Genomic DNA, 17024 nt, shown 5'->3' with positions numbered 1-17024 from the left:
AATCATTCAGAGAACCTGTTGCCTGGTCCTAGTGTTTTTTCATGATGGTTTTCAATCTTATCATCGTTTCCATTAGGAAGTTTATGGAAATTAATCTCAGCGTTAGTTCACGCGCCGCCGTAGTAGACCGTACATCCAGATCTCCCCAGGTCCCAGCAGTAGTTAGGTTTTATGATAGTTATATCGGCGGATGAGGAACGAGATTGCATATTATTTCGCGGCTGTCTTGCGAGATAAGGACTCATTTATGTTTCGAACCTGAAGGGGTGAAAAAAATATCGTCTTCAAGATGTTTGTATAACGAGGTAAAATGCGAGGTACTAGGAGACACCGTGAAGCATCGAGCAAAAAACAAAACACGTGTTGCTTCAATGTGATTTCAGTGCAATCCGCTTTTTCTATTCAAGCGCTTGAACAAAGTCTTATATTAGTTTCATAAGAAAACAACGCCAGAAATGTGAGATGTACTGTTTGGTTTATTGTTGTTCGCGTGCCATATGATAATGAATAATAGTAATAATGATAATGATGATAATTTATTCCCTGATATAGCGCAGAATTATAGAAATAATCGCTGTGCTCTACATAATAAAAGCAATCGATACCACGTAAAAAGATCATTCCCGTTTGAATTAAGAATATGCACATTTAGAATTTAAGATTACTTTTAAAAGTTTTGACGCATTTAGACTCTGTTAAGGTAATAAGAGGAGAATTGGGTTGGTTTAGGAGAATGTACAACAACCAGGCGTGTAGAATCCTGGCCAGAATGCAGTGTCCGAGCACATTTATACCAAGAAAGTAACTCCTGACAATACGTTGGTTCATTGTTTAGTTGTTGGTAAGACCTTTAGGAAAATTTTCTGCATCAATTCTACTAGATATGTGATACGTGATGTACAGTATTGAAGTATCACTTGATGATGAAAGTTTCTGAAATTTTTAAATGTATTCATTATTTAGCATCCACTCGGTAATCGGCTTTAGGTTAGAGTAATTGTGGTCGTATTTTTACCCTGTTTAGCTGACATTATTACCAGGATTTCCCGTTGAATTGTTTACTGACGTCAGGTTATAGAGTGCAGTCTTTTTCTTGCGGCTACTTCGAAGTATCGCCAGTTGTCGGGAACGGCTACATTGATAGGCACTTCACCTGCCAGTAACGATAAAAATTCACCTGCGATTTTCGCATTGGAAATTATACATTTCCCGCAGCTGCAGCTTCAGCTGCAACTCAATTGATATTTAGGTGACACTTGACCATCATTTACGCAATGACAAGGAATCAATCCGAATCATTCACGGATGCAATGATCAAAGTGCTCAGTGTGCCGGTGTGTGCCAGTGCGCTATAATTGATGAGGCTGTATTTTCTAGGCTTCGTTAAACTGACCGGTTTGTCATCACAAACTGAGTCTACAGCTGCATTCATGCTATCGCTAGTTAGTCCGTTCTAATTTGGACCGGACCAATTTAGAACGGACCAAATCAATTCTGCAAATTCATTAGTTCCAGCTAGAGCCAACGCTGAGATCGTAGCAAAATGTTCCTATTCAAAAACAGAGAAATGGTCCATTGTAGAATTTAGAATGGACCTGGACCAGTCTTTTTGACTGGTCTGTTCGTTTCAACATGGAACAGACCGATTTAGAAAAGACTGACTTTGGTTGTGTGAACGCTTGGTCCATTCTAAATCGGAACTAAATTCAGACTGTTCTTTAATGCAGTGTGATCGCGGCTTAGGTCTTAGCTATATGTAGGCTGTATGTCGGCTAAGTAATCGGTTAATCAAAGCGAATTGCAAAGCGATGTTTGTATAGCTGAAACAATCTCTCTTATCGGAAATATATTTATATATATATATATATATATTGTTCAATATCGCTGTAGGAAACTTGTTGTTAATGTCACATTGAGACATTGAGCAGAAAAGAGACTGGCACTCGCATATACGTAGCACGTCGTCACGATCGATAATTACAAAAACGCATCGAGTCGTCTATAAATAACCAATGCTTCTCTTAATCTATAATTGGCGATGTTATGTCCTTAAGGTGTCTGTGTACGAGCGTGTATTCAGTACGCGTCCGTCGTCTTGCGCAAGATTTACCGATTCACCCGATGATGACGTTTATCAGCGCCTGGAACCTCGATACGGCTAAAATCACCGGTCCCGCTACTATTCCCTTCCCTCGGAATCTGCACCGTTTTGCGTATTCAGTGCGCTAGCTGCCGAGGACTAGATTGAATATTGATATCCCATCCATGTATGAGTTGCTTCGTACTGCGCTAATGTTATCAGTTTCCTGGTCAGTTCCGCGATATCCCAACCTGGGTAGTAGCTACGTGTACCTACGGTGCATAAAACCGATCGGACATTCAAAAATTTGATACATTACTTTAATGAATTCAATTATCAATGTATCTCTTATTTCAGATTGTGTTGTATCAGCCGTATGGTAAATCAGTAGATTGGTGGGCTTACGGAGTATTATTGTATGAAATGTTAGCTGGGCAGGTAACGTACATTGCATCGATTTACATCTATTACTATCTAATAACTAATACAAATAATTTGGTTGGTCCAGTTTGACTAGAATAATCAACTCCTTAATCATTGTTAAATAAACTAAATCAATGAAGAAATTGAATCAACTCAAGACCACCATGAGTTCCACATTTGTCAGTGAGATTTCATTTTTGATAAACTTCGATTACTATAACTCAGATGTGGATCTAGGATTCTTCGAAGGAAAACTGGAATAATCTCGGTAAAAATAAAGTTTTCAGACTTATTGGAGAGCACATTCGAATTTTGAAGGAGTGGAATAGTCCATCCCCCTAAATCCACCCGCTTACTGTGGAACTGGGACGCGGTTTTTTTTAGTGATTAATCGCTAGTCATTGATCTCCGTCAAGTAAAGGAGCTGTATCTGTCTATCTACCTCTGATTTCTATCTCATCGGTAATAATCTCAACGGTCGTTCGGGCACATATTTTTCAGCCTCCCTTTGATGGTGAAGATGAAGAGGAATTGTTTACATCAATCACAGATCACAACGTTTCCTACGCGAAGTCCATGTCTCGAGAAGCTGTGTCTATTTGTAAAGGGGTAAGTCTCGATCGTTATCGGTAAATACGCTGTGACCGTCGCCGCAGAGAGAGAGAGAGAGAGAGAGATGTGAGAGAGAGAGATGTGAGAGAGAGAGATGGGAGAGAGGGAGAGAGAGAGAAAAGAGCCTGAGGGAGGTAGAGTGGTCAGTGTGTGATCAAAATACTCATGTCATTTGCTGCATATTATAATTGATGAAATAATGCTATAAAATGATATGATTTTAGAAAGCTCACGGAAATCGTGTCAAATATTGATAGCTTTTCAATGTTGCTATTTTCCCGCTGAAAATATTACGATGCTTCTGCCGGGGAGTAGAATACATATCTTGTTTTTCCCCCCACAGAAACTGACGAGCGCTTAATCAACCTCTAAACAAAGTAGCAACGTAGAATTTACGCTAATCATATTCTACATCAAAAATGACAGCTGCAGTATTGTTTAAACTGTGAAGTTCTAGCATGCGTTGGTTCAGGCCACTCTTGAGAATTCCTCTATGGGTATTAGTTTATATATATATATATATATATATATATATATATATATATATATATATATATATATATATATATATATATATATATATATATATATATATATATTTGTATGTATGTATTATAATAAGTGAGATTGCATTTTCAGTTCCTGAACAAGAATCCACTAAAGCGACTGGGCTGTACACCGAACGCTGAGCGTGATATCAAAGACCATCCGTTTTTCCGTCGTATCGACTGGGAAAAAATCGAAGCTCGAGAAGTGCAGCCTCCGTATAAACCACGAATCGTAAGTGTCGGGTTAAAAGTAACGCAATATAATCAATCCCCATTTATATATATATATTTATATGTACATACATATACATCACCGACTGCTATATCGACTGACGTCATATATCATTATATATCATTATATCATTTTCAGCGTAGAAAATTTTTCGTTATGTTATCATTATGATATTAGCTGTATAACTTAAATGCATGTTTGTTTACTAGTTAGACGACAATCCACCCTGAATTATTATTTAGTATCACTTTAGTTCCGGGGAGACGGTTGTTCTAAGGTAGCAATCGTTTAAAAGCCACGTTCTCATTCGGCCCGTACCTGGAATGGACCAACTTAGAACGGATGAAATCAATGGTGTTCGCATATTTTTAAAAATCTGTTATCACCAGTCCAGCTAGACTGGACACTGTGATTGACAGGCAATTTAAACAAATTCTCCGTCAACTCACAAAGTAATGGTCCTTTCTAGAATTTAGCAAGATGGAAATGTTCTAAAATGGAACAGGCTAATATAGAATGGATTTTTCGCTCGTGTGAACGCTTGGTAGGTTCTAAATATGAACAGAATAGATTTAATATCGTATGGGCCATATTCTGAGATAACTGCTACACTATCTACCTTCCAGCGGCCAGCTCTTTCCTTCAGTTTACATCACCATATTTCAGACCGCAGACCCATCCACAGCACCTGCCGGCAAATGTTTTTTCAAAATTCAGACTCGTTAATTCTTTTGCTTCTAATTCACCTATTTCTACAGATTGTATCGATACCATTTAGAAACATTTAGACGTTTAATGCAAATTGCATGTTATAATTTCCTCTGTCTCATATACGCGAATCACTTGCACGCGATGTAGCGAAAAAATTTGAAAATCAGCTTTTCTACGCACCACTCCTAGTTTTCAATAACTCACCTTATTTGATTTACAAATAGAGAAGTCGATTAACGACGAGAATTTAATGAGTGATACCGAAAAAAGCTCTTATTGGGCGTATTCGCGTCGGCTAAATATAGTACGTCTACGAAATTGAATAATAGCGAAATTGAAAGAAAAATATTAATTTCATAACGGAAATGACGGCGGAATAGCGATAGATTATTAGCAGACAACTGAAGCTAGCGATGAATGATGTTCTAATATACGTACATGGCGTGATTCGTTTTTGGCTGAATGTAACGCATATACGCCCTTAAGAAGCGGCTTAATGAAGTATACTCACGGAAAAGAGACATCATCTTCACAGATTTGTATCGCGTAGATGACGAAAATCGTTTCCAATCAATCTCTTTTCATTAGCGGTTTTTTTTTCTCGGCTAATATTCGTGTAGATAAAGCGGCGAATCGGTAATTATTCGGCCGTTAGATCTCGATGAATCGATTGATTATGAACATTTTTTGAATTGGCAAAAAAAATCAAAACGATGTTACGGTAACCAGGGAGGTGGGAGTGTCACTCCCACCTACTTGTTCAAATGGGGCTAAATGGGCCCATGCCTGTTTGGCCAGACCAAAAACGAGGGACCAGGCCCGAGCCAGATTTTAGCACAGGATATATGATCGCATTTGAATGCAACTGGTCACAGAAATGACTTACTTCGCTTTGTTTGAGCATCGAGTGAGTGGTTTGCATGTGAGTGCGATCTCTAATAAGGCACAGGCAAAATTTGACTCGGGCCTGATCCGTGCCAATTTAGCCCATGCCAAATCTTCTCACGGCTTAAGTTTGTGATGATGGCAGCACTTCACTGTTTCTGAGCTGATGGGTTGAACAGTTATATTATCACCTATGCACGAATGGTAGTCAACTGTTAATCAGCCGCGTTTCAACTGATAATCTCTTTCACAGTTTAGCACTTTATCTGGTTCTATGCGCAACTATGATATGTCATAATAAAAGTACTTACAGAGTTGCCAACCGAGACAAAAGTTGTTGTATTGGTGATGTCTGACTAAGCAGTTTGATTGAAGAAAATAACTTTTAACCATACCTAAAACTTTTCTAGGTTGGCAGCTCTCTCTATATCATATTATCATGTAATAATTGAAGTTATTTCAGGTTTTTAGTATTACTAATGGAAGTATATTTTCTGTTCCCTGCCTTCAAGGTATTGACAGGTTCACTGATGGACTCCGAATGAATCATTTTTGAGTCCATGGCTTACTCCTTCCGTTGTAGGAGTATGTATGCCTATGCGTACCCAATACCTTCAGTCAGGGCCTGAACGTGTGGTTATAACCTGGTATCAGACAAATAGCTACCTGGTAAATGCTGCCTAGGGTTATCGTTGACACCCTGTCTAAATCAACCTCTAGGAGTAAATCAGAGATGTTACCACTAGGCATGTTATGTCTGGTTATGATATCTGTGACCTTTGTAAATGTTAATTAATCGTCGGACAGCTAGTGGTGGCAACTGAGTGAAGGGTAGACTATACCTTGCACCTTATCAAACTGGGATTAATTAAGCATGTGTTGTCCATCAGAACAGATAAAAACCCTATCTGTCTATGGTATATATATATATATATATATATATATATACATAACACTACTATCCTTATATGAACTCGTAACTTGTATCGTCTATTTCTATATTTATTACCATCAACTTGTATCATGTCTCTTTCTTTGTTCTCTCTCCAAACGACAGCGCGATCCGAAAAAGGCGGAGAACTTTGACGAGATGTTTACTAAGGCAAATGTCCGAATGACTCCGATCGACCCTATGATCATGGCCAACGTGAACCAAGAGGAATTCCATGGATTCTCGTATTGCAATCCATACTTCGGGGCCGAAAATGAATAAGAGTTGAACGTCGATCGCACCCCTCATTGCACACTCTGTTTATATAGTATGTAGATCATATTTTCATGCGTGCCACACCTGACTTTATACACACCATCTCATCACCTATTAATGTCTTATTTATATATCTTTTTACTTTCCATAACAAATATTTGCACATTATATTCTTAATATTATTATCAACTAAAGGTTTCATTTGTGTATCCACTTAATATACATACATATATAGATAGATATATATGTGTATATGTATGATTATATTTGATTACGATTTTTATCTGGATATTACGTATATTTTTCTACAGTTTTTCTCCACCTTCGCTTGTGCACTAGCTTGGATTTAATTTCATGTGGAAATGTTCATTTTCTGATAAAACCGGCAATGTGGGATTCACTCCAACTCAACCATAGATTTGATCCAAGGTCTTCAAAGAAAAAGACCACGATTTTTGATACTAAAAATTGATGAAAATTGAATAAGTCGATGCAATGGTAAGAGAATGAATGCCGGGTTGATATCCTTTAAAAATGGACATGAGTATTTCGTTATTTTGAGGGTTCGTTAGTCTCTATGAGTTGGTCAATACGTACATCGGACTTCAGCACTATTCAGGTGTATTAAGTGTCTGTATTACGGCTGCGCTTGGCTGTCAACCTGAAAAAAAAAACCTAACTTGAAATGCTGATAGCTCCTGAGCAAATACACTACACTGCTTGCTGATGTGTACACATTATTTGGTGAACCGGTGAAGACATTGATATTGTATCGGTGCTGTAGTAGTGATGATGAACGTGTAACAGTCGAGGCTGATCCAGGATGTAATAGAAATAAAATCAAAGACAAAACCAAGAGAATTGTGATTCGCATTTTCATCCCACCACGTCAGATTTCTTGATTATTATTTTTTTTTTCGTATAAAAAATTTCCCTGGCTTTCAGCACACCATTACCTATTATACACTACAAAGTATTATTCTTTAATGATTTTTTTTCAGTTTTCAGCTATCTTCATTTATTTATTTTATTTTATTTTAATTATCGTAAACATTACAACAAAAAATTACACCTACATTCATTCGGTTCTATTAGCGTAGATTTTTTTGTTTATTTCAAGTTACAACACTAAATTCAGAATCTTTTCTCCCACTGGACTATATCTGTGGCCCCTCTTCGCCCCAACCCTGGTTCCCATATCCCGGACGAGTGACATTTGTTTGTGTATCCATGCATGTCAAGCTGTACCGTGTACCATATAGTCGGTATAGCTATGTTCGATATTCTAACTGCTAATCATTTTTTCTCTTCCTCGTCAACATTTCAGCGAATCAAACTTATCATTACGTCCATCGTGTGATCACTCACAAATTGTGGTATTGTGTTTCTTGAATGTTTTTTTTTTTAATAACAGTTTATCACATTCAAATAACGAAATCAGTCATGTTTAAGCTGCATCTCTTCTTGCCCCCAATAAGCCCCTAACAATAATGATAAGTATTGATTTCATACGAAAACGTACGAACGAGGAGAAAATACAAAAAATTCATAATCATAGAAAGAACGTACGCACAACTGCCACTGTTTGGCGACAAATTTGCCAATAATGCAAATGTAGCTGTGTAGTACTTGTACTGGGAAACAACTGTGATTCTAAAACCTGTGAATATACTGCTTGAATAACAATGAGCTACAACTCTGTACAATTATAGCTTATAATATCTTCATGACTCCAAATATAGCTTATTGCTGATGAGAATTCAGCTTAATGATGACAGATTTTGCTATGTAATAAGCTACGTCTACACAAATGCTTTAATCTGAAATATCAAACCTCGGAGACTAGGACCGAGTCTCGGAGGGGTAGAATTTATGGATTCTGCATAAGCCAACTGACATACCGGGTATTACTTTACCCTCAAAATGAACTGTACACATTTAAGATTACTAAATTGCGTAGACGTGGTTATTCTTGTAATTGTAGTTTTAATTACTCCATGAAAAATCTTCCAGCCCAAGTTCCACGTCATGTGTTGTAAGTTTAACTCAACCGATGATTCTGGACCTGGGGCTGAAACCACATGCCAAAGATCTGGAGAAGTTACTGCATGGTGGATTGTCTGCCCTCTGATTCTTAGATATCATAGTCGCGATCACACAAGCATTTGTGGCCCATGCCAAATTTAGCCCTGAGCAATTGTTCACACAGGTACCAATTGCCCCATGCCTGTTTGGCCTGACCGAAAACTTTGGACCAGGCCCAAACCAGATTTTAACATGGGTAAAATGATGGCGTTTGAATTGCAACTGGTTTGGGAAGTGACTCACTTCAGTTTGTTTAAGCATTGTTTAATATCGAGTGAGTGGTTTATGTGAGAACAGGCTTTCTAATTAGGCACGGGCCAAATCGTCAGGTGTGATCGCAGCTCATGTCTCTGATATTATCATTCAACAACGGGTACATCAATTCTGCTACTGATTTTTGTATAAAGTCGTCTAAGTGTTTGTTTATGGACAATGGAAATTGTAAAATGCACCTGCTACTTCAAAACCATCTGTTATGAAGTCAATTTCAGAAATAATCAATCTCAATGAAAAACACCAGTGCTCCGAGTAGAATACGATATGTGATGTGTAGTACTGGTAGTGCAGATTGAATGACATTATCCGGATATACGGATATCTGCTGGAGGGATCCAGTTCAAGATCTTACGGTCACTAAAAATGACAACTTTAGCAGAATGGAGAGCAGAACACCAAACAAGTACAGACTTGGGACTTGAAAGACTGTCTAATTTGGGATGTACTGATATCATGGCCTGACAGTTAGATCCTTTCCCCTGAGCAAATATGTTCTGAATCCTTTTCTAAATCCATCCATTCTGCTATTCGAATTGGTCTTTGTTAACTAAAAATTGCGGCCGAAATTTCTAACCTCCACAAACAGGCTGACGTCGCTAACTAAAATAATCTATATGTAATTGTTTCACTATGGAAGGCACCCCTTCCTATCTACTCATCCGTGTATGTTTAACTGTCAAAGGCTCGAGACAAGAAAAGACAATTAAACATAGACTTTGAATGTTTGATGGTATATTAACTAATCTTGTTAATGTTTAGTGTTTATGTAGTATCTGGGAACTGACTGTTCTACTGTCACCGTATTATCAGCCGTTTTAGGTTTTATAACTAAAGTAAATAAAAAATGAGTTTTTGTTCTTCGCGTAGGTCAACGTATAAATAACGTCTCAGTGGTTTTATCGATCGATCGCGTCGATCGAGATCAGCAGCGCTTCTTCGCGAATCGGCACGAAATCCTAATTGTTTTCGTCGTTTTATTTTTTGCAGAAAAACCGTAAAGACGTGAGCAATTTCGACCGAGAGTTTACGCAGGAACTACCGAAATTGACGCCAACCGATAAACTGTTTATAATGAATTTGGACCAGACGGAATTCTCTGGATTTTCATTCGTGAATCCCGAGTACGTGGTGAGCGTATGAGAACGGTCGGGTTGAGAGACCCGTTCATAACTAGGTTTATCAATTGAAATATATATATATATGTTCGCTGGCCTGATTGGACACTTCTATTGCCATCGACTTTGTGATAAAATGAGATGGAATGAGGGGAAAACGTGATGGTTGCGCTGGATTGAGAGAGATGCTACTGGAATCGACGATTCAAGCTCCGGTGTACGTACGAAACGGACTTTACCCGCACTTTTAGATTGTAGTCTCAGTTGTAACGCTGAAATAGATAATCGCATGTAATTTCATTCACTGTTCTTCTGAAATTTACGACTACAACAAAACAAAAAAAATTATTTGTACAGTCAGTAGCTACTGCTTCGAAGTAAAGTGTATTTTCGATCTATCTAAGAATGTGTCTGTGTATAATGATGTCAATTCGATGGAACAGTTAGGAAATTAGGGCTGTTTTATTTTCGATGTATTTTGCATACTCGGTGCGGTTGAATGGTGCAGGTTTTTTACACCATCTACACTGAAACAGGATGGAGACAGATTGAACAATGCAGACCACTAATGATAATTCGGTTTAATCTGAATAGATTTACATCAAAACTGGCTGTTTACTTTGTTGTGTTCGAAGCATATATTTAGAAAAGTTGATATTATGGTGCTTTTTTAAGTTCTTTCAGTATACAAACTATACATAAGTCTACAATGCTGTACATGTGTATATGTACATACATTTAGTGTATACAGGTATATTAGTGTGTTATCTGATGTATACTTATTGTCTGGCACATCACTGTAGTATGCTGTCAGAAATCAATATTCTGGATAAGAAGTGGATCTTCGATCCACGGCTTACAGAACTTTGAAATTTAGAAAAAGGTGTACTTTAAGATTCCCTTAATTTCTAGTTGCCTTAGCATGATAATGTAGTCTTAGCACTGATATTTTTTTGCAGTAATTTACTCAATTTATTCAATCTGGCATCTCTTCTAATTGATCAATTCCGTTTTAACGGCCCAGTTACACAGATGACTGTGTCGAACTGGGCCAGTTTACTTAGTCTTCTCATGGACGTATGCGTCCATGGTCTTCTTTAGTAAATGATTATCCAAAAATGAATAGAAACCGATCGTACGCACAAGACAAAATATATAATTTGTGGTTGAAAAAACTCTCGAAGATCTAGTCCATGAAATGCACAGTATTACCTAAAAAAAAATGTAAACGTAATAACATCTGGTCTGAATGTGCTTGCCATTGTAAATATTATGGAGAACATCATTTCAAAGAATAAATGGCTTAAACTCATTCTCATTATTGAATATTTGAAGTATTGTTTACGAAATACTCAAATTTGAGTCCAAGTGAAATTTTAGATACGATCAGTACTAGTTAGATGAGTGATACTCTGCCAAACACGTTGTTTTTCTGTACACTAGTAACTTAAGTTCTTCTGAAGATACAAACAATCGTTTAGAATTAAGTGTCAACTAAGATTATTGCATTTGAGATTCATTTATCGACACACATCTGAATATAGAAATCCATGTTCCGGGTAGTTGAAAATTTCATTCATTACGCACAGATTTTATTTTTGATATATACAGTTTGAAAGCACCTAAACATTAGCGGCATCGTCCTTCACTTTAGCAGGAAATCAACATTTTTATGCGCAGCTTTTGAGAAACGTAGCGCTGCTTCAGCGGACGATGTTAAAATTATGAATATGAGTTCGATCTCATTCTGGGTGTACTTACTATCTTGTAACACGAATGCGCTTCTAAAGCTTTCAGTTAACGTCATGCACTAAATCGATCTTTAAAGTCGTTACGAAGTAGTCATTAATTAATAAAACAATATCGTTATGAATGTCGATGTATGTTTATGTCATTTAGGGTAATATCATCACCGTTTTATTGGTCTACATTATTCCACACCTGGTATTTTATATTTCTAAAAGCCCCGTTTTTGTGGGTCTATATATTTATGATTATGATTAATATTATTATTATTAATATTATTATTATCATTGTTATTATTATAATTAATATTAGAGTATGATTAATTGTTCTATAGGTCATGTTCGGAGGTTCGATGTATCATTTCGTTTGTGCTCTAACGATAGAAACAAAAACAAAATTATCTCTAAATGACGCAATGAAAAATCTGAAAGTGCGTTCGGACGGAGCTTATGCGCTCAACTTGGTTTTTCGATGAATACTTTATCAAATGAAACGAGCTCGCTAGATTTGATACCAGTTTCATGAATATTTCTATCTGTGAAATGATGCACTGACCTCTCAGTGTGGCCTAGAGGCCTCAGGATAACCACTGATGTACAGAAAATTTGTGTTTTATGTACCGTAAGTGTAATATATTCTCTATTTCCAGTTATACATGCACACAAATTGCATAGAGCACATTGCTTAATCAATGATACAGCGCAACTTGGCCAAAGGTTGTTGAATGTAACCACTGTTTGAAGTGTAATAGTTGAAAATTGTATCTTAGTGGTACATGAATTTAAACATCGGTCGACATCAGAGAATCTTTCAGCATGTGGCCTCTATTTCAATAGAATGTAACTATAATTTTCTATCAAATGAAAGCAATATGATATGAGAGTGCCGAGGAGTTTCTTAAAAGTCCTGTTCCAAGTATATATAAAATAGCTTGCATGGTACTTAAGTAAAAGACTGTGGCAATCAATTGAGAAATGGTTGCTTAGTTGAGAAGTCAGAGATGAAATTATGTACGTACTTGCAGAAGTTCTTTCCGGCTGCCCAGTCGTAGTATAATGATAGGACTTGTTAAATGATGATCTCAGTTGTTTGTTGAGGTTAACCTTTACTGATAATATCCCATTTTTTGTTTCAAAGTTTATTGTGAAAAACACCGTATGGCGATGCACATTTGTACTAGGCCTGTGTTGCTTTCGAGAACAACAGTTTATCGAGAAGTTTATTCATTACAGGTCACTTAAATCTGATTTTTTTTCTTGCCATTGTTGATGAACATGTAGGAGCCCATTTCACAGTTTTTAGTTGATTTTGGCTATGATTAGATCATCGCCGATTTACTTTGCCTCGAGAGCCAAACTAAACTAATAACTTTGAAACTGACTCCTGGCCCGTTATTGGTGTGTTTCTAGTCAAACCAAAAGATACATATATTTGTAATGATAATGTGTGCGCAACATATAATCATGTGTTCAGATCGGAATGAGGCTATTTTATATTTTCTGCTGTGGAAGTTGATATGATATGTGAAAATATTATTATTCGGTTGTGTGGACAAATAATAACTACCGTATAGCCATGGGAGTACTAGCAATTCTGGCCCCTTTCCGCAATTGTGATTAGAATTGACAATAAAGAGATACAATTAGTTCATTTTCAATTTCAAAAACTCTGGAGTCAGAACTTATGCACGATTGCGCAACTGGATTCTTGTAACTCAACCTTATCTATAATTATTCAAGGTTTTCATTCTAAAAATGAATGAATTGATGCTCAAATTTATGAACAGATGGCATTTTGTAAGCCTGCTAAAACCAGGTAGATCGGGCGTTTAATAAATGGGTGATTTTATGCATTCTCCCTCGGCAGGAATTCGTACCTGATGGCGTTGCTAGACTCAGCCACGACAAGAAACCCTGCCACACTAGACCGGGTGCGCAGGTACATGCGGCACCAATCAGATAGCTCATTGTATAATCGCTGAGGCAAATTTCACGGATAAACTATAAATGGAAAAAATAAGATATGGGCTAAAATAAAAACGGATATCTGATAAGCTGATAATGACATCATCGTAGCTATGCACACGGGCTAGTGTAACAGGGTTTCGTATCGTGGCGAGTCTTGATGCTACGGTTTCAAATCCCTGCCTGGGGAAGGTGGTTTTACGAGACGAGACGTTACGAGAATCGGGGCACAGAATTTATCAAGAGCACTAGACACGTCAATATTTAGTAGCAATAAATTCATGTATTTATTTATTAACTGAAGAAGTTTTCATGAATATCTTCGTGTAAAGGTAATCTATGGATTACCACTAATTATGAGATTCTAATCTACTATATTATAGTTATTAATTAATGATTTATTATAACTAGCTTATCGTATATTTATATATAAGTTTTACTATTTATCTCTTTAATTTTGTTAAGTTTTGACTGGAGCTATGGCGACAACTTCAGAGGTTTATTAGTGGTTTATTTTTCGGATAAGTGATGAACTAGAACACGATGAACCACGCAATTCGGTGAATTAGGCATAGCATAGAATAATCACGACAAAGCACTATTTATGAATATGGCAAATCCTTTTAGGTTTGTAAGAATAAGATGAGCATGTTGATATCAAGGAATATATGGACGATATGAAGTCAAACAGCAGTCAATAAAAATGCTGTTTTATTCCAATAAATATATTGTATAGTAAACAATGATATTGATGATATATATATATATATATATATATATACATATATATCTATATATGTACGATACATATGTGTGTATATCTGGCTGTATGGAATTTACTTTTCTTTCTTTATATGCAATGTTTGACAAAGTATTCTCTCAATTTAAAAAAAAGTAATACGATGTATATGTGGATATGATGAATTTTTTCACTTTCTTGAAAAGTCTATTATAGTGAATTCATGTAGAATTACAGATATTATTCTCCTCATGTCAATAAAAAACAGTCAACTAAAAAGCTGTTTTTCTTTATTTCTATGGAGGCTGGGCTAGGCCACTATTCTAATCATATTGTCATTCTAGAGCCTTGGCTTGTTGTTATCTTTTTACATAAAACGATAAATTCAAATTAGCAGAAAATATTTAATATTAGGAAATGCATTTTTTATTCACAAATGGAAAGTTGAATGAATTTTTAGCATCAGTAGTAGTTCAACAATTGCAGAAGTTTTTGAGTGGTCCGACCCGCGGTGTCAGATTTTGACCGTCAAGTGCTGTCGCTACATATTTCGATAGCGGTGAATATGTGAACTAATGTGACTGAACAATATTCCTACTGCGGCATGCAAGTAATAAGTTAGTTCACATATTCACCGTCAACGATATGTATAGGGGCAGCACCTGATGCTTAAAATCTTCAGGAATGAAAAAAATATCCCAACTGAAAATATCCTCTGATGCCTGCAGTCATACTTAATAAATGACACCCAAAAACCAGCGACAAAGCAACAAAAGTCATTCACATCAAATTCTCACCATACTTCACATATATTTTCTCAAGTGATCAGATCATAAATACATTTTACAAATAGAAAAATAGCCAACAACTGACCTGGAGAATACGAGTAAAATCCCACAATAAATGAATTAAGTGATAAAATGTTTATTAAAACGTATAAGAAATATTTCGGGTGGTTACTACCACCCTTCTTCAGTCTAAAATGAGTTTTTAGACCGAAGAAGAGTGGTAGTAACCACCCGAAATATTTCTTATATGTTTTAATAAACATTTTATCACTTAATTCATTTATTGTGGGATTTTACTCGTATCGTTTTATCACGGATATTGTGATCTGCAATTGATTGACCTGAAGAATATCTATACAATGAAACTAATTCCTAGAATAATTCGGCATTTTATTACAATAATGTATTAGTACTTAAACATATTAAACAGTACATGTAAATCTCATATACACAGTTCAAACAATAGTTTTCGTGAATATCTTCGTGTAAAGGTAATCTATGGATTACCACTAATTATGAGATTCTAATCCACTATATTATAGTTATTAATTAATGATTTATTATAACTAGCTAATCGTATATTTATATATAAGTTTTACTATTTATCTCTTTAATTTTGTTAAGTTTTGACTGGAGCTATGGCGACAACTTCAGAGGTTTATTAGTGGTTTATTTTTCGGATAAGTGATGAACTAGAACCACGCAATTTGGTGAATTAGGCATACCATAGAATAATCACGACAAAGCACTATTTATGAATATGGCAAATCCTTTTAGGTTTGTAAGAATAAGATGAGCATGTTGATATCAAGGAATATATGGACGATATGAAGTCAAACAGCAGTCAATAAAAATGCTGTTTTATTCCAATAAATATATTGTATAGTAAACAATGATATTGATGATATATATATATATATATACATATATATCTATATATGTACGATACATATGTGTGTATATCTGGCTGTATGGAATTTACTTTTCTTTCTTTATATGCAATGTTTGACAAAGTATTCTCTCAATTTAAAAAAAAGTAATACGATGTATATGTGGATATGATGAATTTTTTCACTTTCTTGAAAAGTCTATTATAGTGAATTCATGTAGAATTACAGATATTATTCTCCTCATGTCAATAAAAAACAGTCAACTAAAAAGCTGTTTTTCTTTATTTCTATGGAGGCTGGGCTAGGCCACTATTCTAATCGTATTGTCATTCTAGAGCCTTGGCTTGTTGTTATCTTTTTACATAAAACGATAAATTCAAATTAGCAGAAAATATTTAATATTAGGAAATGCATTTTTTATTCACAAATGGAAAGTTGAATGAATTTTTAGCATCAGTAGTAGTTCAACAATTGCAGAAGTTTTTGAGTGGTCCGACCCGCGGTGTCAGATTTTGACCGTCTAGTGCTGTCGCTACATATTTCGATAGCGGTGAATATGTGAACTAATGTGACTGAACAATATTCCTACTGCGGCATGCAAGTAATAAGTTAGTTCACATATTCACCGTCGACGATATGTATAGGGGCAGCACCTGATGCTTAAAATCTTCAGGAATGAAAAAATATCCCAACTGGAAATATCCTCTGATGCCTGCAGTCATA

At 36.0% G+C, this 17024-nt stretch overlaps 1 protein-coding gene across 4 annotated transcripts in view; it reads left to right on the top strand.

Moving 5' to 3' along the window:
• The window catches only part of LOC141903119 (calcium-dependent protein kinase C-like), a 67813-nt gene extending 55677 nt beyond the window's left edge, over window positions 1-12136 (top strand). For 2 of the 4 annotated variants that reach the window (XM_074791092.1, XM_074791090.1), the window contains 5 exons: window positions 2438-2518; window positions 3005-3112; window positions 3755-3895; window positions 6549-6750; window positions 10047-10142. In XM_074791092.1, the coding sequence (XP_074647193.1) occupies window positions 2438-2518; window positions 3005-3112; window positions 3755-3895; window positions 6549-6704 (486 nt within the window). In that variant the 3' untranslated portion in view covers window positions 6705-6750; window positions 10047-10142. Of the gene's footprint in view, window positions 1-2437; window positions 2519-3004; window positions 3113-3754; window positions 3896-6548; window positions 6751-10046 lie in introns of all 4 variants that reach the window. The other 2 variants (XM_074791093.1, XM_074791091.1) reach the window with 1 other exon arrangement.
• The last annotated feature ends 4888 nt before the right edge of the window (window positions 12137-17024 follow it).

This window comes from Tubulanus polymorphus, chromosome 4, assembly GCF_964204645.1.
Source record: "Tubulanus polymorphus chromosome 4, tnTubPoly1.2, whole genome shotgun sequence".
Taxonomy (NCBI): Eukaryota; Metazoa; Nemertea; class Palaeonemertea; order Tubulaniformes; family Tubulanidae; genus Tubulanus; species Tubulanus polymorphus.
This window is presented reverse-complemented; position numbering and strand designations above follow the sequence as displayed.